Source organism: Pseudophryne corroboree, chromosome 11 (genome assembly GCF_028390025.1).
Source record: "Pseudophryne corroboree isolate aPseCor3 chromosome 11, aPseCor3.hap2, whole genome shotgun sequence".
In the NCBI taxonomy this organism is placed as follows: domain Eukaryota; kingdom Metazoa; phylum Chordata; class Amphibia; order Anura; family Myobatrachidae; genus Pseudophryne; species Pseudophryne corroboree.
The window spans coordinates 318,011,460-318,035,912 of NC_086454.1; the positions used below are offsets into that span (position 1 = coordinate 318,011,460).

General features: G+C 47.2%; 1 protein-coding gene across 2 annotated transcripts in view; it reads left to right on the forward strand.

Moving 5' to 3' along the window:
- KLHDC4 (kelch domain containing 4) overlaps positions 1-21,193 on the forward strand; it is a 103,323-nt gene extending 82,130 nt beyond the window's left edge. For both annotated transcript variants that reach the window (XM_063945663.1, XM_063945664.1), the window contains 8 exons: positions 3,481-3,617; positions 6,268-6,360; positions 6,956-7,115; positions 7,713-7,782; positions 17,070-17,278; positions 18,774-19,185; positions 20,064-20,183; positions 20,333-21,193. In XM_063945663.1, the coding sequence (XP_063801733.1) occupies positions 3,481-3,617; positions 6,268-6,360; positions 6,956-7,115; positions 7,713-7,782; positions 17,070-17,278; positions 18,774-19,185; positions 20,064-20,183; positions 20,333-20,511 (1,380 nt within the window). In that variant the 3' untranslated portion in view covers positions 20,512-21,193. The remainder of the gene's footprint in view (positions 1-3,480; positions 3,618-6,267; positions 6,361-6,955; positions 7,116-7,712; positions 7,783-17,069; positions 17,279-18,773; positions 19,186-20,063; positions 20,184-20,332) is intronic.
- The last annotated feature ends 3,260 nt before the right edge of the window (positions 21,194-24,453 follow it).

Here is a 24,453-nt window from a genome sequence, read left to right on the forward strand (position 1 = left end):
TTTGAATATGATGCCACAAGCTTGGCACAAAGTTTTTTGAGATTTTTGCTAATTTACTAAAAAGAAAAATCTAAGAAATCATATGTATTCAAAGCCTTTGCCATGAAGCTCAAAATTGAGCTCGGGTGCATCCTGTTTTCACTGATCATCCTTGAGATGTTCCTACAGCTTAATTTGGAAAGGCACATACCTGTCTGTATAAGGTCCCACACTTGATAGTGCATGTCTGAGCACAAACCAAGCATGAAGTCAAAGGAATTGTCTGTAGACCTCCGAGACAGGATTGTCTCCACGCACAAATCTGGGGAAGGGTACAGAAAAATATTTGCTGCTTTGAAGGTCCCAATGAGCACAGTGGCCTCCATCATCCGAAAATGGAAGAAGTTCGGCACCACCAGGACTCTTCCTAGAGCTGGCCGTGCGTCTAAACTGAGCGATTGGGGGAGAAGGGCCCTGGTCAGGGAGGCGGCCAAGAACCCGATGGCCACTCTGTCAGAGCTACAGCATTCTTCTGTGGAGAGAGGAGAACCTTCCAGAAGAACAACCATCTCTGCAGCAATCCACCAATCAGGCCTGTATGGTAGAGTGGCCAGACGGAAGCCACTCCTTAGTAAAAAGCACATGGCAGCCCACCTGGAGTTTGCCAAAATGCACCTGAAGGACTCTCGGACCATGAGAAACAAAATTCTCTGGTCTGATAAAACAAAGATTGAACTCTTTGGCATGAATGCTAGGCGTCATGTTTGGAAGAAACCAGGCACCGCTCATCACTAGGCCAATACCATCCCTACAGTGAAGCATGGTGGTGGCAGCATCATGCTGTGGGGATGTTTTTCAGTGGCAGGAACTGGGAGACTAGTCAGGATAGAGGGAAAGATGAGTGCAGCAATGTACAGAGAAATCCTGGATGAAAACCTGCTCCATAGCGCTCTTGACCTCAGACTGGGGTGATGGTTCATCTTTCAGCAGGACAAAATGGCAGTACACACGGGGAGAGATGTGTGCTGAGCGATCTATCACAGACCGCTCGGCACACATCTCTCCCCCGCTCAGCACACATCGCTTTGTGTGCTGAGCGAAGGAGTGGGTGGGGGAATAGGTGGTGGGTCCGCTAATTTCACCCAGCGGTGAAATGAGCGATGTGCTGTATCAGTGGTTCTCAACCTCGGTCCTCAAGTACCCCCAACAGTTCATGTTTTCCAGGTTACCTAGATTGAGCACAGGTGTATTCATTACTCACTGACGCATTTTAAAAGACCCACAGGTGGAGCTAATTATTTCACTTGCAATCCTGTGAGGAGACCTGGAAAACGTGAACTGTTGGGGTACTTGAGGACCACGGTTGAGAACCACTGTGCTAGATTGTGCCTGCATGCAGGCCAATCTAGTACCGACGATAGCGATGTTCGGTCCTATCGCTGTGGGGCATACACGCGGAGAGATCTGTGCTTAATTTCTAAGCAATCTAGTCAGATTTGTACCCCCCTCCCCCCTAAAGACCCTAAGCCAGTGGTTTCCAAACTTTTTTGAATCACGGCGCCCTAGAATATCAGAATTTTTTTTCACGGCACCCCTAGGCCAAAAATGTCTTAGTGAGAAATTTAGAAAGAAATATTACATGAAGTAGATCGCGTTTATATGTCATCCTTAGGGTCAGTTGTGTGGTGAGGGACAAGATTGGCTTCTGTTTGGCCACATATTTTATGACTGGCAGCCACCAGCACTGGTTTTGCTTATTATATTGACCATGAATAATTTGAATTGGTCCTGGACCACCAACCCAGGGCACCCCTGCAAGTGTCCCGAAGCACCCCAGGGAGCCACGGCACACAGTTTGGGAACCTCTGCCCTAAGCACACAGCCAAGATATGAAAGGAGTGGCTTCAAGACAACTCTGTGAATGTCCTTGAGTGGCCCAGACTTTTATCATCTCTAGAGAGATCTGAAAATGGCTGTGCACCGACACTTCCCATTCAACCTGATGGAGCTTGAGAGGTGCTGCAAAGTGGAATGGGCGAAACTGCCCAAAAGATAGGTGTGCCAAGCTTGTGGCATCATATTCAAAAAGACTTGAGGCTGTAATTGCTGCCAAAGGTGCATCAACAAAGTCTTGCGCAAAGGCATGTTGTCATTATGGGGTATTGTGTGTAGAATTTTGAGGGGAAATATGAATTTATTCCAGTTCGGAATAAGGCTGTAACATAACAAAATGTGGAAAAAGTGAAGTGCTGTGAATACTTTCCGGATGCACTGTACATATATGCATGTACATCTGTACATAGTATGCAGATCCAGTCCCTAATGCCACAGATCCTTTGCTGAACCTATTAGAGGACGCTCTGGAGCTCGAAAAGTACAGGAATTCTCAGTTTCTGCAGCTAGTGTCAGGCAAACGGGGCTTAATTGACAGATTTACATAATCAGTGTCTGTCTAGAGATTCCCTGATTATACCATTTATCCTGTCTGTTCGTACTGGTTCATGCATGGTCACTTTCACATATTATTATTATTATTATTATTATTTGTTGTCTATTTATAAATTGACAACATTCGCAGGACTGTAGCGTTGGGGTGTGTGTGTGTGTGTGTGTGTGTGTGTGTGTGTGTGTGTATATGTGTGTGTGTGTGTCTGGGGGGGTAACTTTTAGTGTGTAACACAAAAACCAAACGGGGTGAAGTCCCTAGTCGCAAGAGCTTACACTTTAATAGGATACAAGTGGGGGGATGGCACTAGAGGATAAATCCATATATATATAAGGTAGTAGCACAGTACGCCGACCTCCTGTGACCCCACCACCACCGCGCTCGTCATACACAACCCCCTTTTGCGTCTGCTTTGTGAGTCATTTTATTAATGTGCAGTGTGTGGAGGGTAAATCATGGTTTTCCTTTGACATAACGATCTAATCACAATTAATGCACCTGCTGTCATGTCATTCCTACAGATTTAATTGCTTGACACTGAATAATTAAACACTGTAGAATCTTCAGACCACGCTGTTTCTAGTTAGACGGTTCACATGTATCTCCAGCCGTCCTGCTTTCTATACATACAGGTTAATAGGAGATTTTGGTTATTGGCTATGATACAGCAACTCTTGAGTAGGGAAGGATACACCTTTCCTCCTGTGTTTTGTGTAAGCTGCAGAGTTATTAGCAAACACAACCAAACACTGGGAGCTGGGCGAGACGATTCCTTGCGCTCGTGCTATTATGAGGTTCAAGCAGGCGCTGCATGAAGTCAGGTGATGGGTTCAGTTTGCCATTATTGAAAAGTTAACTAAGTTTTATTCTTAAAACCAAACCTATAGAAACCTCATCCCACAATACACCAGAGATGCCCAAAGCGTAAGCAGCGGGCACGCGGCTTGGCATCAGATGTCTCCTTATCCCTGTCCCGACTATAGCTACAAAACCGCTTTTGTTTCCCTCTCCGCGGTGTCTGGTTCTAACGCCTGTCTCCTCTCCTTTCCTGGCAGGCCGTGGCCGTACCCCAGGCAGGCGGGCAGCTGTGGGTCTTCGGAGGAGAGTTTGCGTCGCCCGACGGGGAGCAGTTTTACCACTACAAAGATCTCTGGGTGCTTCATCTCTCTACTAAAACCTGGGAACAGATCAAGTAAGATAACTGGATGCTTCACATAAACAGTATGGGGCAGATGTACGAAGACGTGGAGAGAGATAAACTACCAACCAACCATCTCCGAACTGTCATTTGAAACCCAGCCTCTAACATTTAGGAGCTGGTTGGCTGGTACTTTATTTCACTCCACATTATCACTCTCCAAAACTTAGTGCATCTCCCCCTATGTCCCCGTACAGTTGGAATGTGTGTGTGGGGGTGTTACTCAGACGTTAGGGGGTTATAGGACTGGGGGTGGGGGGTAATATTATAGATGAGATCGCGTAAAGTCCGTTCCATGACTGTGGTGTGTAAATTTGAAATTATTTCTAAATAAACATTTAAATGCCAGCGTTTATATATGTACTGCGGACGCAAGGCACATCTTATTACCATATACGATAAAAGTCACTATGTCCCTTAAGAGAAAGCAAGCAGTCGCACACATTGTAAGCCGAGGTCCAACGCTCAGATATATATATATTTGATATTAAAAGGGTATGCATACAAAATAACATATGTACAGTATATCATTTAGGTATAGCATGTGTGTGTATATATATATATATATATATGGTTACAGAGTTACCGTTACAAAAGAAGCAGTTGCATAAGAATCAGTTACAGCCAATATACAAACGTCACCCCATGCTCAGTGAACAGTCGTCTCCATTTTAGAATCTGCACCAACTGAGCATCATGGGTGAGGGGAAATACCTATATACTGTGTATTGGGGGAGGTACATGTCTGGGGCTGAGTCTTCTGCTATTGGTCCGGGGGAGGGAGGTCTCTCATTCATGATGTGTTATTGGTCAGTTCATATGCAAGCAACATCCAGTTTCAAGATGCAGTTATAGGGGTTAGCCACTGGTTTTCCGCACACATGCTTTCTTTGTTCTAATAAGAGTGACTTTAGATTTCATACATTTAATCATAACTAATCGTTACAATGTGCTACAATTTACCCATAGCTATCAAATTAATACACACATTCTCCTGATCATTTTGACACTAAGCATGATATATTTATCTTGTTCCGCTCCAATAATACATATATAGCTGATGTTACACTCTATTATATAAATACATTATAATGTCTGGTGCTTGTCATGTTTTGTCTATGTGTAATTTATGTGTTGTATGAAATATGCGTTGAATATATCTTTGTGGCTTGTCTGTGTGGATGCGTATGCTACCGTATATCCTGTGCACGCTGCTTGTATGCGCACGAACAGAGACCTCTCTGTTTGGAGTTTGTATGTTGTGTGTGTAATATTTTTGACTTCGACAGGTGGTTCTAGCAAACCCAGTTTTTGGGCCTGGCATTAGGTGGGCGCTATTAGTCCAGTTCTTGAGGGATTGGGTCCACGATGGCGCCGTGATCTTGCTGGAGCAGGATTTGATGTAGAGGTGTCTATGAAAGTGCCAAGGCCTACAGATGTTTCCTTGTGCGCTTAGCTTCTTTATGTCGTACAGCGCAAGCCGTCTGGCGCAACAGACACTCCGATACAAGTAGCTAGCATGGCAAACTCCTTCAGTAACTATTGCTCTTTAGTCACATTGTAGCCGCATACAAAGCTGCTCACGGAATACATGCGATTCCCCGGTGGACGGGATGACGGCTGTCATGATCCCGGCAGCGGGATCCTGTCTGCAAGAATGCCGGCAGTGGGGCGAGAGCTAGGAAGCCCCTTGCCTGGCTGGCTGTGCTCGCCTCAGGTTATATTCTCACTCTGTGGGTGTCATGAACATCCATAGAGGGAGAATAGCCTGTGTCGCCGGTGTTCCGGCAGCGGCATTTCACTGCCTGCCGGTATTGTGACTGGCGGGATCCCGACTGGTGGTATTTTAACCGATACCCCCGCACACAGCGTAACGGAGATGCTAGGTTGCGACTTTTGTCGCAAAGGAATTGGTACAACCTATTTACAAAGTCTCCGATTCAGCATAACGGAACGCAGAAAGCTTAGAGCAAAGGTGTATGAGAACACCTTAGATGATGCTGAAGGTGCAGGGGCATAGATACAGTGGTTACCCTGACAATCCAGGTGTGAGTTTGTGGATCAGGGTATTAGATGGATATAGAGGCTCACCTGCTGCAGGAGGGGAGTGTCCGTTCCCAGGCCCCGTACATAGCTCTGCTGATGTTCATGCAAACTCCATGCAGGCAGCTCCAGTAGCACCGGCTCTGATATATATGTGTAATGTAAAATAGTCATGAATACATATCCATAGCACCTCACTACACACAATGGGGCTTGGTTGATGGTTTTGAATGAATAGCTATTTAATGGATAAAGTTGCCCATGCAACGTTAGGGCTGACCTCAGATTGGATCATACTAACCAGGTGACATTACTGGGGCTAGACGATGACTGGTAATTATTCGCTGGCTGAAATTACCATATGTCCCGACCAATGTTTTGTAGATCCTGATCAGATGCTGATTGTGGCCGGCTGTCTTTGTAGGCCCATGAACACTCTCAGTAGCGCCCATTTATACGTAAATTGGCTTAGCCCCAGTGCAAACCACAGCGTCTATGGGCACTTTAAGGAATTAAGACAGACCATTATTTTACTTGATACTTTGTGTATCCTGCTTTCTGAGTGCCAGAATCTCTGTCTCATACCACGTCTTGCCCACAGAGCTACAGGCGGTCCATCAGGAAGAAGTGGACACCGCATGGTATACACAAAGAGACAGCTGATGGTCTTTGGAGGATTTCATGAGAGCACACGGTGAGGCCTCTTACAGTGTCTGTGTCTCTGCCAAGATGTCTGCCTGTTCCTCCCCATCTAGGAGACTCCAGCCACTCACCCTCTTCCTCTACACTCCTGTCGGGCCCCTTTTCCTCTACTGGTGCATTACCTTCTCCCTTCCCCTGCTGCCAATGCCCCAGCCAGACCCCTCTCTCCCACTGTTGCCATGTCTTCCTCCCACTGCTGGGGCACTCCGCTTCCGCTATTTCTAATGATGCCTCAGCCAGACCCCTCTCACATTTCTGGTGCATCTTCTCCCTTCCCTTCTGCAGACCTCTCTGCCCTTTCTGGGGCACCATCCTTTCCCCATCCTGCTGCAGATACTCCTGCCAGACATCCACTACCGCTGCCGGGGCACCGTCCTCTCCCTCTACCCTGCTGTATATAATATAGCACCACTACGCGGAGAGGGACTAGAGGCACACGTGGCTTATGGAAAGACTGGAGCCCGTTATATAACTCTGCAACCCACTGAATGAAATAAGTGTTTTGGACCATGCTGTCTGTGGTCTATTACTGACCAGTCCTGTTCAGATTGTTCCTCTGTTGGGTAATGACTTCTCTTTTTCCATAGAGATTACATTTATTACAATGACGTGTACACATTCAACTTGGACTCCTTCGCATGGAACAAGGTCTCGCCGTCTGGTACTGGCCCTTTGCCACGATCCGGTTGCCAGATGACCACCACCCAGGATGGTAGCATCATCATCTATGGTGGTTATTCAAAGCAGGTGAGAAGCCCTTACAGACTGGAGTTTTCATATAAAACCCTGCAGTGACTGGTACCAACAACTTCATATCGGGTACAGGTAACTCTTAATGAAAGCGATGGTGCTTGGGCCAATGTGTCGTGTCCAGGGGGCAGATGTATTAAGCTTGGAGAAGTAATAAAGCAGTGATAAGTGCAAGGTGATAACGCACCAGCCAATCAGCTCCAATATGTAAATTGATAGGAGCTGATTGGCTGGTGCATTATCACCTTGCACTTATCACTGCTTTTTCACTACTTTATCACTTCTCCGGGCTTACTACCTCTGCCCCCAGATGTGGAAGAGGCATCATATTTTCCAGCTGTTGTGGTGATAGAACTTCCAGGCTCCTCTGGGACTTGTAGCTCCACGACACGTTTTCTGGCTACTTACCTGTAAATGAAAGCATTGCTGGTTATAATGTAATATAATCAGATATTATAGGTCAGGTCATGGCCGCATGCACAGGCAATGCCGGGAGTGATCGGACAGCTTGGCCAGAGTGACGTTCGGTGTGGAGTCTATGTGACCAGCGTTATTTGCTGTGTGCCGGCCAGTGACATTCTGATTTCTTCTCAGAGAATAAAGAAGGACGTGGATAAAGGCACGGTGCACACAGACATGTTCTTACTGAAGGTGGAGGGTGCAGGTGAGCAGACACTGGCCTTCTCTATACAGTACATGTTAATTATTGCTTCTGGTACCTCCTATAGCGTTTCTCCCTCCGTGTCGATGCCGCTCAATCAGAAACACAGAGGGGGAGAGCGGGTGGTATGAAACCTTCTAAGGAGAAGAAGTGGTGATGTGGCCCAGCGCAGCCAATAGGATTTGAGCTATCCTTTATCTGGTGCATTCTATATAGTGATAACTAGTATGTGATTTGTTGTTATGGGGAACAGAACGTTTGATACCTCTCCCTCAAAATCCCTTTATCAGATGCACGGCCAGGCGTACAGTAGTAGATTACACCCGGTACTCAGACAATAATAGACTGGCAGTGTGCGCACATTCGGGCCGTGTCATTTTCTTGGACCTTAACTGCTGTGACCAGAACATTCCTCTGTTTTCCCAGCTATATGCACCGAACACATTACGCAGAACAGAATTTGTTAGCAGGAACCACACAACCCCTCTACTCTGCCCATTGTATTCCTGGGAGCCTCAGACCTTACTTGATCCGTAGTTTTTCTCCAAGTTAGATTAGCCATAAGTGTACCTAAACTGCCATACATAATATATACCAAAATATTCCTTACCACCTCTGGTAGGGTATTCTACCATCTGCTGCCCTTTCCCCCTTCATCCAGTCTTCCCCAGACCACACACCCTCCACTTGTAGTGTATGTCCTCTCGTTCTAGTGCGTGTCCTGCAGGGATTGTTCCCCTCTGATCCTTTGGTATATTTGAAAGCTTCTGCCCCATCCCCCTTCTCTGCTCCTCTCCTGAGGTCCTTCTGTGGCTCCTGGTTGGTTTTGTGCAACTAATGCTATATTTAGCCTTTTGTATTTGTGCAACCTAGTTTCAAGATTTAGCATATTTTTTTCCATTGAACCTTAGTTGCCAGGTACTTGACCATTCCTCTAATCTATCTACATCTGTAATTCTTGTCATCTAGCTCCCCAATTCCATGAATTTGTGTCCTCTGCAAAAGCGTTCCCTTCCCTGTATTACCAGCATCAGTCACCTGCCCCTGGGTCCCCTCTGCTTGTTCGATGCTTCCATCCTCCTCTGAGAACCATATTTAGTATCATGGTGTATTCTCTAATCCAGTGGACACAAAGGTTGTGCTCTCTAATTCTCCCCACTGCATCGATGTCTCGTTCACTGCAGAGGTATCCTGTCTCCATTTCCCCATCTGCCCTTTGCTGTCTGGGGTGTGTGTCTCTCTGTCGATCACTAATCCATTTATCTCATGTTCCCTCAGACCCAGGTCTCACCCACCCTTAAGTCACTCCCACACTTGCCTCATAAACATTGTAAGTAATACAGAGAGGGCTTATTTAGGAGGGTGCTCCTACGTGTATTGATTGAGTGAAGCTCACAGAAAGGGACTTGGGGCGCCCATACTTTTTCTTCTAACCGAGGCAGACTTGGGCTGCCCATCATAATAGGACTTTGGATAGTGGCAGTGATGCCACCATTGCAACATCCCTATTTCACCATTGTGGTTACTTGGGGCTCATGCGCAGATGATGCCTGGATTTCCTGCATGGGCAAAAGATCATGTACTGCGGACACCACTACTGGTATTTTTTATTTACTAAAGATCTATCCAAAAGACTAAAGGCATTGACAAATATACTAGTATATAATGTGTGTGTTATATCTATATTTATGCAGTGGGGTACATTGGTTTCCACAGGGAAACATTGTGGTGTAGAGATGGATCTTGATCCAGGCACCAACAGGCTAAAGCTTTAGACTGTCCCAGGATGCATTGGGGCCTCCTCTATAACACCGCCTCCAGGCACTGTGAGCTCAGTTTCGAGTTGGTGCCTCCAGAAGCAGGTCACTGAAAAAACTTTTAGAAGACTTCAAGGACCGTAGCACTTACACGTCAGGTTGACATTCTGTGCTGCGGCTCCGTCACCTCCCCAGCGGCTTCGCATACTCCCGCTAGCTCTGTTCCCGGGTACTTGTGGCGGAGACGCTCCGGCTCTAGGCACACGGTCGCAGACGCTCTCCTGGTTCGCGTCGCTGCTATTGAAGGGAGGAGGTAAGAGGGTCACCCACGCGGGACCCGCCATTAAATCGCGTTTCCGGTCGCAGTCTAAGGAGACGGACTGCGACGCTGGAGTGGACAATGTAACAGAGGAGGGACCCCAGTATATCCACCAGGGCATAGGAGTACAGGTCTGATATACAAATATCCTGTTTATTAAGACTCCATAGTACCAGGTGGTGAGGACCAGCATATGGGAGAAGGCGCTTCACCTGTAGCACCTCCTCCAACCTCGGGCGCCATCTACTGCTGGTGTTCCCGCCCTGGAGCTGCCTCACACTCTCCCTCACTCCCTGACTGAGACGCGGCGATTAGCTGCGACTGGTCTTCGGGACTGTAGGGCAAGGTCTCTTCTGTAAATCCGCCTGTATATCAGCACCGTGGTTTTACAGACACTTAAGTATTCTACATGTCATTAATAAGACACCGTTAGTTAAGAACAAGTTTACCTTTGCCAGAATATATTGTACGAGTATTCTGATATATACATCCGGTCTTGGACCGCGCATTGTTAGATATATATACACATATACTAGTCCAGTGCAGTTTTATTATCTTGCTAAAATAATTATCTGCATTGTCACTGTGACTGTGTGTGCCTGTATCTGCTGTGTGCATTTCACTTTCAGTGTATCCCAGCTATATCTATCACTGTATTCTGTACCCTCTTCACAGTATTTACCGTCAAGTGTATTCTACTGTGCACTCAGTCACATAATACTGGATTTATTCGCTGGTGTTGTGTACTGTGTACGCAGTCACACAGTACCGGATTTAGACGCTGGTGTTGTGTACTGTGTACGCTGTCGCATACTAGGGGATTTATGCGCTGGTATTGTACTCTGTCTGGCTGTATCGTACTCATACGCTCTGCGGTTACATTCACTTACATGTCTATCAGAAAAGGGGGAAATCCACGGACGCTCACATGTCATGCAGCGCATGCGCCAGGGATTTGCCTGGGAGGAATCATTGTATGACGGTCTGTGTACTGTGTGCCATACATCTCCCAGTCAGTCCGCAGCTCCTGTACACAATCAGGTTCCACCTTGGGCGGCGTTCTCAACTATGCTCAATACGCTTGTGACACACCTTACGCCCCCTATGGGACCTCCTGTGCCATTGCAACCACATATTGTCCCTATGGTAAATCCACCTTGGGCGGATAATTTGTCTACCCAGTTGCAGCACTTGAATCAATCTTTGGTTAGACATAAACCTACCCCAACTCACCCTCGTGTCAAGGGGTTATCTAAGCGGGCCACTTCCTCCTCACAATCCACTAATCTCTTGGAAGATTCTTCTGATGAGAATAGGGAGTATACTGACCCGTCAGACACTGATACAGCTGCTTCTGATGAGGAATCTACTATGCAGGTTGATGTCCCTGATTTAGTGGTTGCTATTAAGCAGATGCTACAGATCACTGATGATGATGAGGATTCCAATACAGTTTCTAAGAAACCTGATAAGTTTAAACTAAACGTCAGAAGGTAACTAAAACATTTTACCGCAATCTGACCATTTAATAGACATACGTCAAGAACCCTGGTCTTCGCCAGGAAAGAAATTCTCCCCATCTAAAAAGATGGTAGCTCGTTATCCTCTCCCTACTGAGTTGTGTAACAAGTGAGAAAATTCACTGCCGGTGGGTTCCCATGTCACCCGTCTCGTGGTGTCATCTACTCTGCCTGTCACCTCACTGAAGGAACCGACAGATAAGTGTGTGGAGGGATGTCTGAAGTCTACTTACTCCCTTACATGTGCTCTACATAGACTCACTATAGCAGCCTCTTGGGCTGCAAAAGGAATTGAAGCATGGGTTCAGGCATTAGAGAAAGAGCTGCCTCAGGATATATCTGACATTGCCAGACAGTACCTGTCTCACATTACCACCGCCGCCTATTACATTCAGGAGGCGTCATCTGAGGCAGGCGTGCTTGCAGTCAAGGCATCGACTACGTCCATCCTGGCTCGCCGTATTCTGTGGTTGAGGTCGTGGAAGGTGGACCTGGACTCCAAAAAGACCTTGGAGGTACTCCCTTTTAAGGGAGACATTCTATTTGGGGAAGATCTCAATAATATTGTTACTGACTTAGCAACTGCTAAGACTGCATTTCTCCCGAATACTAATCCTTCTGCACAGAAGGCAAAAGGTACCACTTTTCGCTCCTCTCGACCTCAAGGGAAAGCAAAAGGTCAGGCATTCCCGAGACAATCTTGTGCTCCCAAAACCACCAAGCCGAAGGCAAAACAAGCCTGCTGCGTTATGGGACGGGCCTTCCCCTGGGGGACCCTAGGGTGGGAGGCTGACTTCTGCGATTCACCCAGGTCTGGTTATAGACCACTTCAGACGCATGGGTACAAGAAGATGTATCTTATGGGTACGCAGTCTCTTTCAAGAGACCTCCCCCCCCCGCCACAATCACAAAGTTCCGGTCTTCGGATCAAGAACCAGGGATCCTCAAGCAGCGTTCGTGGACGTACTAGCAATTCCATGGAACTTTCGGCTGCCTTACGTGTTCCCTCCAGTGTCACTTCTGCCCAGGGTACTGCGGAAGTTCAGACAAGAAGGAGGAATTCTACTTCTAGTTGCTCCAGCGTGGCCCAGAAGGCATTGGTTCTCAGACCTGCAGGGTCTATCAATCGAGCGTCCTCTTCTACTTCCTCAACGCCCAGTCCTCCTAGTTCAGGGCCCTTGTGTCTACCCGGACCTGGCCAGACTGGCTTTGACAGTGTGGCTCTTGAAGCATCACTCCTGAAGGCAAAAGGATTCTCCGAGGCGGTTATACAAACTATGCTGAAGGCCTGCAAACCGGCATCTGCACGGATTTAATTTAGGGTCTGGCATTCTTACTTCACCTGGTGTGCTGCTAAGAATTACGATGCATACACATTCAGATCTTCCAGCCTTCTGGCTTTTCTGCAACAAGGCCTGGACTTAGGCCTTCATCTGGCCTCTTTCAAGTTTCATATTTCTGCCTTGTTGGTGTGGTTTCAGAGAAAAATTGCGCCTATTCCTGACGTTCATACTTTCACTCAGGGTGTGTTATGCATTCAGCCTCCCTATGTCCCTCCTGTGGCTCCATGGGATCAGTCTGTTGTCCTGAATGCCCTGCAAGAGTCTCCATTTGAACCTCTTAAGTCAATGGGACCTTAAATGGCTTATGGTCCTGTTCCTCCTGACTATCACCTCTGCTAGGAGGGTGTCAGACCTAGGTGCTTTGTCCTGTCGTCCACCCTTCCTGATATTTCACCATGACCGAGCAGTTCTTAGAACTTGCCCGGGTTATTTACCTAAAGTGGTGTCATCTTTTCACCTTAACCAAGAGATTGTGGTTCCGGCTTTTATCTCTTCTGGTTTGTCCTCCAAAGAGCGGTCTTTGGATGTGGTATGGGCTCTCCGTATATATGTGGAGAGGACTGCCTCTATCAGGAGGTCAGATTCCCTTTTTGTACTTTTTGGTTTTCACAAACGTGGCTGGCCTGCAAATAAGCAATCCTTGCCCAGATGGATTAGAATGGTGATTGCACAAGCTTATGCGCAGGCTTGACTCCCAGCTCCTGCTGCTATTAAAGCCCGTTCTACTCGGTCTGTTGGACCTTCTTGGGCGGCTCGCTGAATCGCGTCCGCTGAACAATTGTGCAAGGCGGCTACGTGGTCCTCAGTGAACATGTTAATTAGATTTTATGCCTTCGATACTTCCGCCTCCCACGATGCTGCCTTTGGACGCCGTGTTCTCATACCCGCTACGGCGCGTCTCCTCCCATGAGGAACTGCTTTAGGACATTACCGATGTTTGCCTGCGGAAACCAACCCCGCTGCAGAAAAGGAGATTTATGGTAGACTTACCATTGTTAAATCTTTCTGCGAGGTACATTGGTTCCACAGGGCACCCACCTTGGTGCACCTAGCTTCTATGGGTTTGTATGGCAGTAGCCGCTAGTCCCTTCTCCTGTCGTGAGAACGTGGTTCTATGTGACTAACATCTACCTTCTCTTTTACCTGCTCCTGCATTGGACTGGTTAATGAAACTGAGCTCACAGCGCCTGGAGGCGGGGTTATAGAGGAGGCCCCAATGCATCCTGCGACAGTCTAAAGCTTTAGCCTGTTGGTGCCTGGATCAAGATCCATCTCTACACCCCAATGTATTCCTGTAGAACCAATGTAGTTCGCAGAAAGAGATTGACTCACTGATTGACTCATCACGAAATTTCTTAAACCGCAAGGCCTACAATCTTGAAACTTGGCAGGCAGTTTCTCCTTAGGTCCCATGTGCTTGCTAAAAACCGGTTTTACAAATGTCACTACCCATCCACGAAAATCGCCAAAAATGGGGGTGTGTGTGTGTGTGTGTGTGTGTGTGTGTATATGTTTGTATGTATGTCTGTATGTTCCAGCATAACTCCAGAATGCCTGCAGCAATTTTACACCAAACTTGGCACACATATGACTTATAATTGGGGAACAAACACTGTGGGGGTAACACATCCCTAGCACAGCTAGGGGTGAGGCAGCAGGACAGAGTATTTCAGCAGACCGCATAACTCCGTATTGCCTGGACCAATTTTCTCCAAACTTGCTACACATATGACTTACAATTGGGGAACAAACACTGTGCAGGTAAGACACCCCTATGGGCGAGGCAGCAGCACAGAGTATTTCAGCAGACAGCATACTTCTGGAATGCCTGGTGCAATTTACACCAAACTTGGTACACATATGACTTACAATCTGGAAACAAACACTGTGGGCCAGCAGCACAGACTGTATCAGGACATGCATGATATGTCAGTGACGACAGGGCTTCATGTGACAGTGGCAGTGACATAATGTGAGGAGGGGAATGGAGGTAGCAGGAAGCCACACACTGAGTTATATCTGTGTTTCCCAACCTCTGTCCTCAAGGCACACTAACAGTCCTGGTTTTAGTGATATCCAGGCTTGAACACAGGTGACTTAATTAGTACCTCAGTTATTTTGATTTAACCATCTGTGCTGAAGCCTGGATATAACTAACACCTGCACTGTTAGTGTGCCTTGCGGACCGTGGTTGGGAATGCCTGAGTTATATAGTGGAAGTAGCAGGGTCCACCAGCAGCACAGAGTATATCAGGAGATGCATAATGTGTTGCACTATATAAGGAACTTGTAAATAAATCGATCATTTCATAGGGGCACGAACATGATGTGAGGAGGGGAATGGAGGCAGTAAGAAGCCACAGACTGAGAGTTGTATAGTGGGAAGAACAGGGTCCCTTGGGGGACCAAAAAGGGGTCCGGCCACTACACAAAGTGGGTCATGGAAGCAAGATATGCCTATATACTAGATCTCCAACCAACATAAATTAATGAACTATAATTCTAATTTACCATCCTCATTCCGTAGCGAAGCACGTTTATTCGGCTAGTATATGTGTGTGTATATATATATATATATATATATATATATATTAAGAATCCATTATTTTATTAATGCATTTCCTAATACTTCATTCTATTGAACATATTTTGTTTTGTGCCACTTGTTCCCTAGTTCCTGGGATACGTTCCTGCTCTATCCATCCCGTGTGCGGTGGGTATGGGTGGACCTCTTTTTATTTATTTTTTCCTGACTTGTTTCACTGGTTAAATATTTGCTGATGAAGTCTCTGAGCCGTCCTCCTAATTAGTTGGCTCCGCTCCAAGCTGGGTGCAAGCAGCCCTACACGCCCGAATCCTCACACCAATTACTCAGCCACATTGCTCTGGCCTGTAGGGAACACTATCTTACACAGCCTGAAAGCCGGATTGAGATATCATAAGAACATTAATGATTTTTTTTTTCCTCCTGGCGGGTGTGGATCTGGCACAGCTCCTCATCCTCTGCAAGTGGCATTGTAATTTTACCCTGTGATCACCCAGCCCACACAGCAGCCATCAGGTGGCAAACCGTTTGATGCCAGGCATGCTAACTAGCAATTAGAGGCGCCAGCAGGCCAGCTGTGACATGTTGTAACTTGGGAGACAATAAGTAAGGAGGGACCCCATGGGGGATGGAGGTTGTGTAGCCAGCGCAGAAAGCAGAGGGTGACTAACACGTGCTTATTGCGTGAGACTTCTTGCTGCAGATACACATCCATGTGGCATAGAGGCAAATCTAATAAACAAATTAAAACCATTCTATCCGGAAGAAACCTTGCTTATATTAAAGACCGTCTATCTTTGCAAAGTCCTGCATGGCAATCTCATGTCTGATGTTAAAAAGTTATAGGCTAGTCAAACCACTAAACTCCTAGAATTGTAGTTACCATCTTGTCCCCAACTTGTTGCAGCTCCGATTGGAGCTAATATTAGTCAGACAGGTCACCCTTCAGTCTGCTCTGAGATTACTGGGCACGCCCCATTTTTGAATCCGCCAATCAGCGCTGTGCATTTCTGCATATCAAGTCTGCAAGCCTTTTAGTCCCACTTTGTCAGCTCGGATAGAAAAGCTCCCTCTCCTGCAAGACGGCGACTGAAGTGTTAATTCAGTTAGTAAGACACGCACTCACCCTTGCGCTTTGCGTGTTGTACGGTTCATATCTGAAGTAAAGTAAAAAGAGGATTGTAAATAGAGAATGTTTTTCTGTACCCCAATTGGAAATGTTTGCAGTGTCCGCCCTCTGGCCTGCAGGAGGCTTGTTCTGCCTGCAAAAGGGTTAAATCTTGTGTGGTCGTAGAAATAAAGATACTAAAATATAAAGAATCGTACCATTAACCAGCTGATCCGCCATTTCGTCTGAATAAGCACATATCCCGGGGGCCCGCAGACGTTAAAGGGAGCATATGGATTAAAATGGGTGATTAAGCTTCAGAATGCACTTTGGCGTTTCAGAAAAGAGGCTTCAAAGAGGCACCAATTCTGTTAATGGACCTACAGATCTGCCAGAGAGAAGCAATTCAGAGGAGATGGTTCAGATTGACACGTTTCCTTCCCCTGTCCCTCCGCTCTCCCTCCTCTTCTTTCCCTGTGTTGGCCTTTGTTGTGAGCCCCCATTATTTGTTGATGATTTCTGTGCCTGTAGGACAGCCTAAGGCACTCTCCTGCTCTCCTAGCTGTTGTGGAACTACAAGTCCCAGCATGCATTTCCAGCAAGACATCCAGTGGCAACTTCTCTGGGACATCTTGATTGAGCACAGCAGGTTTCATGGTCATGTCTTGTCCAACTCCTGTGTCACTCTACTTTCCCAGACAAATGGTTGTGGTCCAGGCTGAACCCGTCCGGTGTAAAGCCCACCCCCAGGACTGGCTTTTCCATGGCTGTCGGGCCCAACAACCGCAGTGTCCTGTTTGGAGGGGTCTATGATGAGGAAGAAGAGGAAAGCATTGAAGGAGACTTCTTTAACGATATCTACTTCTATGACCAGGGGAAGAATCGGTGGTTCACCGGCCAGATTAAGGTAAGATGTCTCATTGTTGTACAGTTAGTTTTTATGTTGGGTGTATAGGCTGCATACGTCAGCTATAAGGCTGATCAAGATGGCTTCTGCGGCATGTGTTACACATCTGCAAAACGAGGCCTGATCTAACTTCCAGACTGTCTGTACTGGCAGATGCCCCGCGCTTCATCTGTATTCTGCCCACGCGCAGTCTGCAAACACCCGCAGGTCCGATTGTGCATCTTGCATAACCCAGCTCCGAAAGTATGCCAGTTTTCCTCCACTGCTATTAAGTAACAATGTAGGACCACCAATGTACAGAAGTGTCTTCGTACATCCAGCCCGGGGTGCTTAGCGTGAGCGATCCACCAGGTCCCGTGCAACTCTGCTACGTCGGGTGCCTTTTGTTTTTAAAAAAAAATGCATGTTATTCACAATGCAATGCGGCTAGGGCGCACAAGAAGACTGTGCTGATTAATGTGATATAGGACACTTGTATACTGTGTGCGACTGAGTCTGTATACAGAGCAGAACTTGTATTGGAAAAAAGCTGCGGCTGCTACATTGTAGCACTTCGTGTACAGATTCAGTGACTCAGTCGCAGACAGACATACAGGTGTAATATATCAAATTAATCAGCAGTCTCCTCGTGCGTTCTATCCGTATTGCATTGCGATTAAGATGCATTTTGGTCAGAAAAGAAGCAAAAAGTTTGTATATTCTTGCGTGGGTTTCCTCCCACCATCCAAAAATATACTGGTAGGTTAATAGGCTCCTGACAAATATTAACCCTACTATTAATGTGTGTGTGGGAACATAGATTATAAGCCCCACTGGGGCAAGGACTGATGTGAATGGGCAAATATTCTCTGTAAAGCGCTGCGGAATATGTGTGCGCTATATAAATAACTGGTAATAAATAAAGACTCTCCACGCTGGAAGATTCTTGCACAACCTGGCATGCCAAGAGGGGTTGTTTGGTGTGACTGCAGCAAAAATGTACTAGTCAGGGGACCACTAGACAAAGACCTAAAGTCACCTGGAACCCCTTTAAATAAGTGAAAACCTGAATATATGTGGTCCAGGCAGAGTGGGATGCGGTCAAGATCCCGCCAAACGTAATCCCGGCGGTTGAAATACCGACACCGTGATCCCGACCGGCACAATCCCGACACATTCTCCCTCTGTGGGTGTCCACGACACCCATAGAGGGAGAATAAATTAGTGTGCCAGGCGTAGCGAGCCCGCAAGGGGCTGCGTTGCGCTCGCCCCCCTGTCGGGATCCCGGTGTCTGTATTCCGACTGCCGGGATCCCGTCCGGCAGGATTTCGTACTGATCCCGGCATTGTCTATCAGGCTTTAGGCCAATCCCCAGGCTCTGAGTGTTTGTAGTTTGGCCAACATTGCACCATCTCAGAATACGATTTGGCCAAGGCCCACTTCGGTAATGTTACTCTGCTTTATTCCGCCACACACCAAATAAACTGACAGCAACTGTGTCCTGTTACCCATCCAGAGAGCTAAATCGGAGCGCAAAAGGAGGCGGCGTGCGGACAGGAATGTGGAGGCTGAACCATCTGGGAGCGACGAGGCTGGAGCGCAGAGTCCACCAGAGCCCATTGAAGTTATAAAGGAAATCGTGGCTGAAGACGGGACAGTGATGACCATCAAACAGGTCATCTCCAGCCAGGTGGCCTCAGCCAGTGACGAGGACGAGAGCAGCGGAGATGAGGACCAGGAGGAAGCCACAGGGCCACAGGTGGAGCCATGCCCACGATCCAACTCCATGATAGCTGCCAAGCAAGGGATCCTGTATGTATACGGGGGGATGTTTGAAGTTGGCGACCGCCAGTTCACGTTAAATGACCTATACAGCCTCGATCTGCACAAGATGGAAGAATGGAAAGTGCTAGTGGAAATGGACCCAAGTAAGTCTACACTTCACATCACGTGTAGTTGTTACTTGTTAGCAGAAGGTATTTAATTGTTGTTCAGTGGACAGTAGAGGCGCATGGATGTCACTGCATTGTGTATATACCGGTTACAGCAATAGAACATAGGGCATTTGTAGTAAGCCTGGAGAACTGATAAAGAAGTGATACGTGGAAGGTGATAATGCACCAGCCAATCATTACGGGTTTGAAAAATGACAGGAGCTGATTGGCTGGTGCGTTATCACCTTCCACTTATCACTGCTTTTATCACTTTTCCAGGCTTAGTACATCTGCCCCATAATTCCAAATATACTTACATTAAGCTCCTCTGTAGAAACTTTCAGTCTTGTGACTATCACTTTTTTATATGTCGACATTGTGGTGTCCACATCCTGCCGACAGCACCAGGGTGCATGTAAAACCATCCATCGTGAATACATTCAGGCTATGTAGTTACAAATAGGCATTCTATTCAGATGAGTGTCACGCTGTGTGTGTTGCTCACCTCTTGCCGCAGTTCCATAGTGCGATCCGATGTTGGAGTGTGCAGGATTAGTATTGTGCAGTCTGGCTTGTCCTACACAGCTATAACCCAAAGAAAGGTACTGTATGATAGCTTACATTAATGCTGTGGGGGCAGTTTTCTCTGCGACTCCGAATGTGTAGTGGACTTTAACAAAAATATGGCAGAGTGTTCAGAAATTCAGGGTAAGACTAAATAGCTCAGATTGCTGCCTGCAGTCCAAGGTATCTGTTCCCTTTTGATTTCACGTCGCTTTACGTACAGCTGAGGGGGGTTACAGCTGCAAGTGCTGAATTTTCATTAACATGGTCATCCATTTTCTTTTTCTTTTCCTTTCTGTTCTGCGCAGAGACGCAAGAATGGTTGGACGAGTCAGACTCTGATGACAATGAAGAGGAGGAGGCAGAAGGCGCAGAGGGAGGAGCTGAAGAGGAGGATGATGAAGAGGATGAAAGTGAGGAGGACAGTGGTGAGTGTAATGAGATGTAGACTTGGAGGTGGCTGTTACACTTTCCCACATCTTGGCTGATGCCCTCTGAGTCCCTTTCCACTCTGCAGCTGTGACGATTTGCATTGTCATTTATTCCTTACAGCCATCCTCATTGTCTCCTTCCCCAGGTGAAGAGCATCACCCGCCGGTGGAGCCCCACGAGAAGTACTCTGATTACTTGCCCCGGACAGAGCAGTACTGGATTCAAATTGCCCGAAGCAACATGGGCGCTGAAGCCAAAGAAAAGAAAGTTGTAAAAGTGGCGCACGCCATGGCACAGACGTTTTACGAATTTAAGGATAAATAGTCCGGGGCGAAGAGCAAGTGCCATGTTCTTTGGAACTTCCGTTGCGGGAGACTCCTTACATGCTCCAAAGGGAGATGCCCAAACATAAATATGATATGGAAAATAACTGGGCCGTCTTTACGCCGCAGACCTCTTCCCCTTATTATCAGAGTGGAGGCAGCCATATCATAGCCTAAAACATATTCACCATTACCCAGAGGCATCACTGTAACAGCATCCTCGTTAACCCACAAAATGGCTGCCTCCAGTGTATGTGAGTGGCAGTTAGGCCTTAAGTGTGCTCTCAGATTTCTTTTTGGAAACCAAATGAATGTGAAATCTTTATTGGACTCTCAAATGATCGGTTTATGTTATCGACGGTCTTTTTTTTTTTTTTTTTTGGTCCCTTTCCAGACTCCCTGATTAATCCCTGCAACCTCTCCAGTGGCTGTAATAAGTACCTGACAGTGGCGTGTCTGAATCAACGTGACTCGGCATAAACCCTGCCTGCCTCTCCCTGCTGACGGCTGCCTCTCTGTATTCATGGTGTTTTGCCAGCTGCAAAAATGTAACCCTTGCCATGTCTCAGCAAATTTTATTTCGTCATGTGACTCCTTACACTGGAGAAAAAATAGACTGTGTACATTTGGCATCGTGATGTAAAGCCAGAATCAAAATAAAAAAAAAATCTTTATTTCAGATACTAGTGGGTCCCCCCCCCCCCTTGCTCAAATACAGGTGAGAACGGCCATCTTATGGTGGAAAGGATAAGTCTGACCTGATCGGTACAGTCACAGTTGGGCTTTTGCCCAGAATACTAGTCTGTCAGCCATGGGCACATCTGATTTAATAAAAAGGTTGGTCCAAGGTTTGTGAAATAATTCATGCAGTACAGTTGGTGTAATGGTTAGCATTACTGCCTCCTAGCACTGAGGTTGTGGGTTCGATTCCCATTATGGCTTAACTGTGTGGAGTTTGTATATGCTTCCTGTGCTTGCGTGGGTTTCCTCCAGGTGCTCCGGTTTCCTCCCACAATCCAAAAATATACTGGTAGGTTAACTGGCTCCCAACAAAAATGAACACTAGTGTGTTGTACATGTGGTAGGGAACATAGATTGTAAGCTCCACTGGGGCCAGGGACTGATGTGAATATCCAAATATTCTCTTTAAAGCCCTGTATAATATGTGTGCGTTATATAAATATCTGGTAATTAATGCAAGTTTTTTGCTGGTAAAATAATGTTTCTCTGACGTCCTAGTGGATGCTGGGAACTCCGTAAGGACCATGGGGAATAGCGGGCTCCGAAGGAGGCTGGGCACTCTAGAAAGAATTATGACTACCTGGTGTGCACTGGCTCCTCCCACTATGACCCTCCTCCAAGCCTCAGTTAGATTTTGTGCCCGGCCGAGGTTGGATGCACACTAGGGGCTCTCCTGAGCCTTTAGAAAGTATAGAAATTAGGTTTTTTATTTTCAGTGAGACCTGCTGGCAACAGGCTCACTGCAACGAGGGACTAAGGGGAGAAGAAGCGAACCTGCCTGCTTGCAGCCAGCTTGGGCTTCTTAGGCTACTGGACACCATTAGCTCCAGAGGGATCGACCGCAGGCCCAGCCTTGGTGTTCGGTCCCGGAGCCGCGCCGCCGTCCCCCTTACAGAGCCAGAAGCAAGAAGAGGTCCGGAAAATCGGCGGCAGAAGACATCAGTCTTCACCAAGGTAGCGCACAGCACTGCAGCTGTGCGCCATTGCTCCTCACACACACTTCACACTCCGGTCACTGAGGGTGCAGGGCGCTGGGGGGGGGGGCGCCCTGAGAAGCAATAATAACACCTTGGCTGGCAAAAATACCACAATATATAGCCCCAGAGGCTATATATGTGGAAAATACCCCTGCCAGAATATAGGAAAAAGCGGGAGAATAGTCAGCGGAAAAGGGGCGGAGCTATCTCCCTCAGCACACTGGCGCCATTTCTCCCTCACAGCTCCGCTGGAAGGAAGCTCCCTGGCTCTCCCCTGCAGTCTACACTACAGAAAAGGGTAAAAAAGAGAGGGGGGGCACTAAATTTAGACGCAGTATACAGTTATATAGAAAAAGCAGCTATAGGGGACATAACTCAGTTAGTCCCTGCATTATATAGCGCTCTGGTGTGTGCTGGCATACTCTCACTCTGTCCCCCCAAAGGGCTTTTGTGGGTCCTGTCCTCTGTTAGAGCATTCCCTGTGTGTGTGCGGTGTGTCGGTACGGCTGTGTCGACATGTTTGATGAGGATAATGATGTGGAGACGGAGCAGATGCCTTTAGGAGGGATGTCACCCCCTGCGGGGCAGACACCTGAGTGGATGAGCTTATAGAAAGAAATGAGTGCACGTATAGACTCTTTACATAAGAAATTTGACGACATGCCAAATGTGGGACAGCCGACTTCTCAGCTCGTGCCTGTCCAGGCGTCTCAAAGGTCATCAGGGGCTCTGAAACGCCCGCTACCTCAGACCGCAGACGTCGACACGGATACTGACACCAGTGTCGACGACGATGAGTCTAACCTAATGCCCACTAAGGCCATTCACTGCATGATTGAGGCAATGAAAGAGGTGTTACACATTTCTGATATAAATACAGGTACCACTAAAAAGGGTATTATGTTTGGGGAGAAAAAACTACCCGTAGTTTTTCCCCCATCAGATGAATTAAATGAAGTGTGTGAAGAAGCGTGGGCTTTCCCTGATAAAAAATTGGTAATTCCTAAGAAGGTACTAATGGCGTTCCCTTTCCCGCCAGAGGATAGGTTACGTTGGGAAACACCTCCTAGAGTGGATAAAGCGCTCACACGTTTGTCTAAAAAGGTGGCACTACCGTCTCAGGATACGGCCGCCCTTAAAGAACCTGCTGATAGAAAGCAGGAGGCGATCCTGAAGTCTGTATACACACACTCAGGCATTATACTTAGGCCAGCTATTGCGTCAGCATGGATGTGCAGTGCTGCCGCTGCGTGGTCAGATAAACCGTCAGAAAATATTGACACACTAGACAGAGACACGATCCTGTTAACCATAGACCATATCAAAGACTCAGTCTTATATATGAGAGATGCACAGAGGGAAATCTGCCGGCTGGCATCAAAAGTAAGTGCATTGTCCATTTCTGCTAGGAGAGGCTTATGGACTCGCCAGTGGACAGGAGATGCAGATTCTAAAAGGCACATGGAAGTTTTGCCTTATAAGGGTGAGGAATTATTTGGGGATGGTCTCTCGGACCTAGTTTCCACAGCAACGTCTGGGAAGTCAGCATTTTTACCCCATGTCCCCTCACAGCCTAAGAAGGTGCCGTTTTATCAGGTTCAGTCCTTTCGGACCCAGAAAAACAAGCGTGGAAAAGGCGGGTCTTTTCTGTCCAGAGGCAGAGGTAGGGGAAAAAGGCTGCAACAAACAGCAGGTTCCCAGGAGCAAAAGTCCTCCCCCGCTTCTTCTTCCAAGTCCGCCGCATAACGGTGGGGCTCCACAGGCGGAGCCAGGTACGGTGGGGGGCCGCCTCAAGAATTTCAGCGATCAGTGGGCTCGCTCACAGGTGGATCCCTGGATCCTTCAAATAGTATCTCAAGGGTACAAACTGGAATTCGAGGCGTCTCCACCCCACCGGTTCCTAAAATCTGCCTTGCCGATTGCTCCCTCAGACAGGGAGGCGGTGCTAGCGGCAATTCACAAGCTGTATTCCCAGCAGGTGATAATCAAGGTACCCCTACTTCAACAAGGCCGGGGTTACTATTCCACACTATTTGTGGTGCCGAAACCGGACGGTTCGGTGAGATCCATTCTAAATTTGAAATCCTTGAACACATTCATAAAAAAATTCAAGTTCAAGATGGAATCGCTCAGGGCGGTTATTGCAAGCCTGGACGAGGGGGATTACATGGTATCCCTGGACATCAAGGATGCTTACTTGCATGTCCCCATTTACCATCCTCACC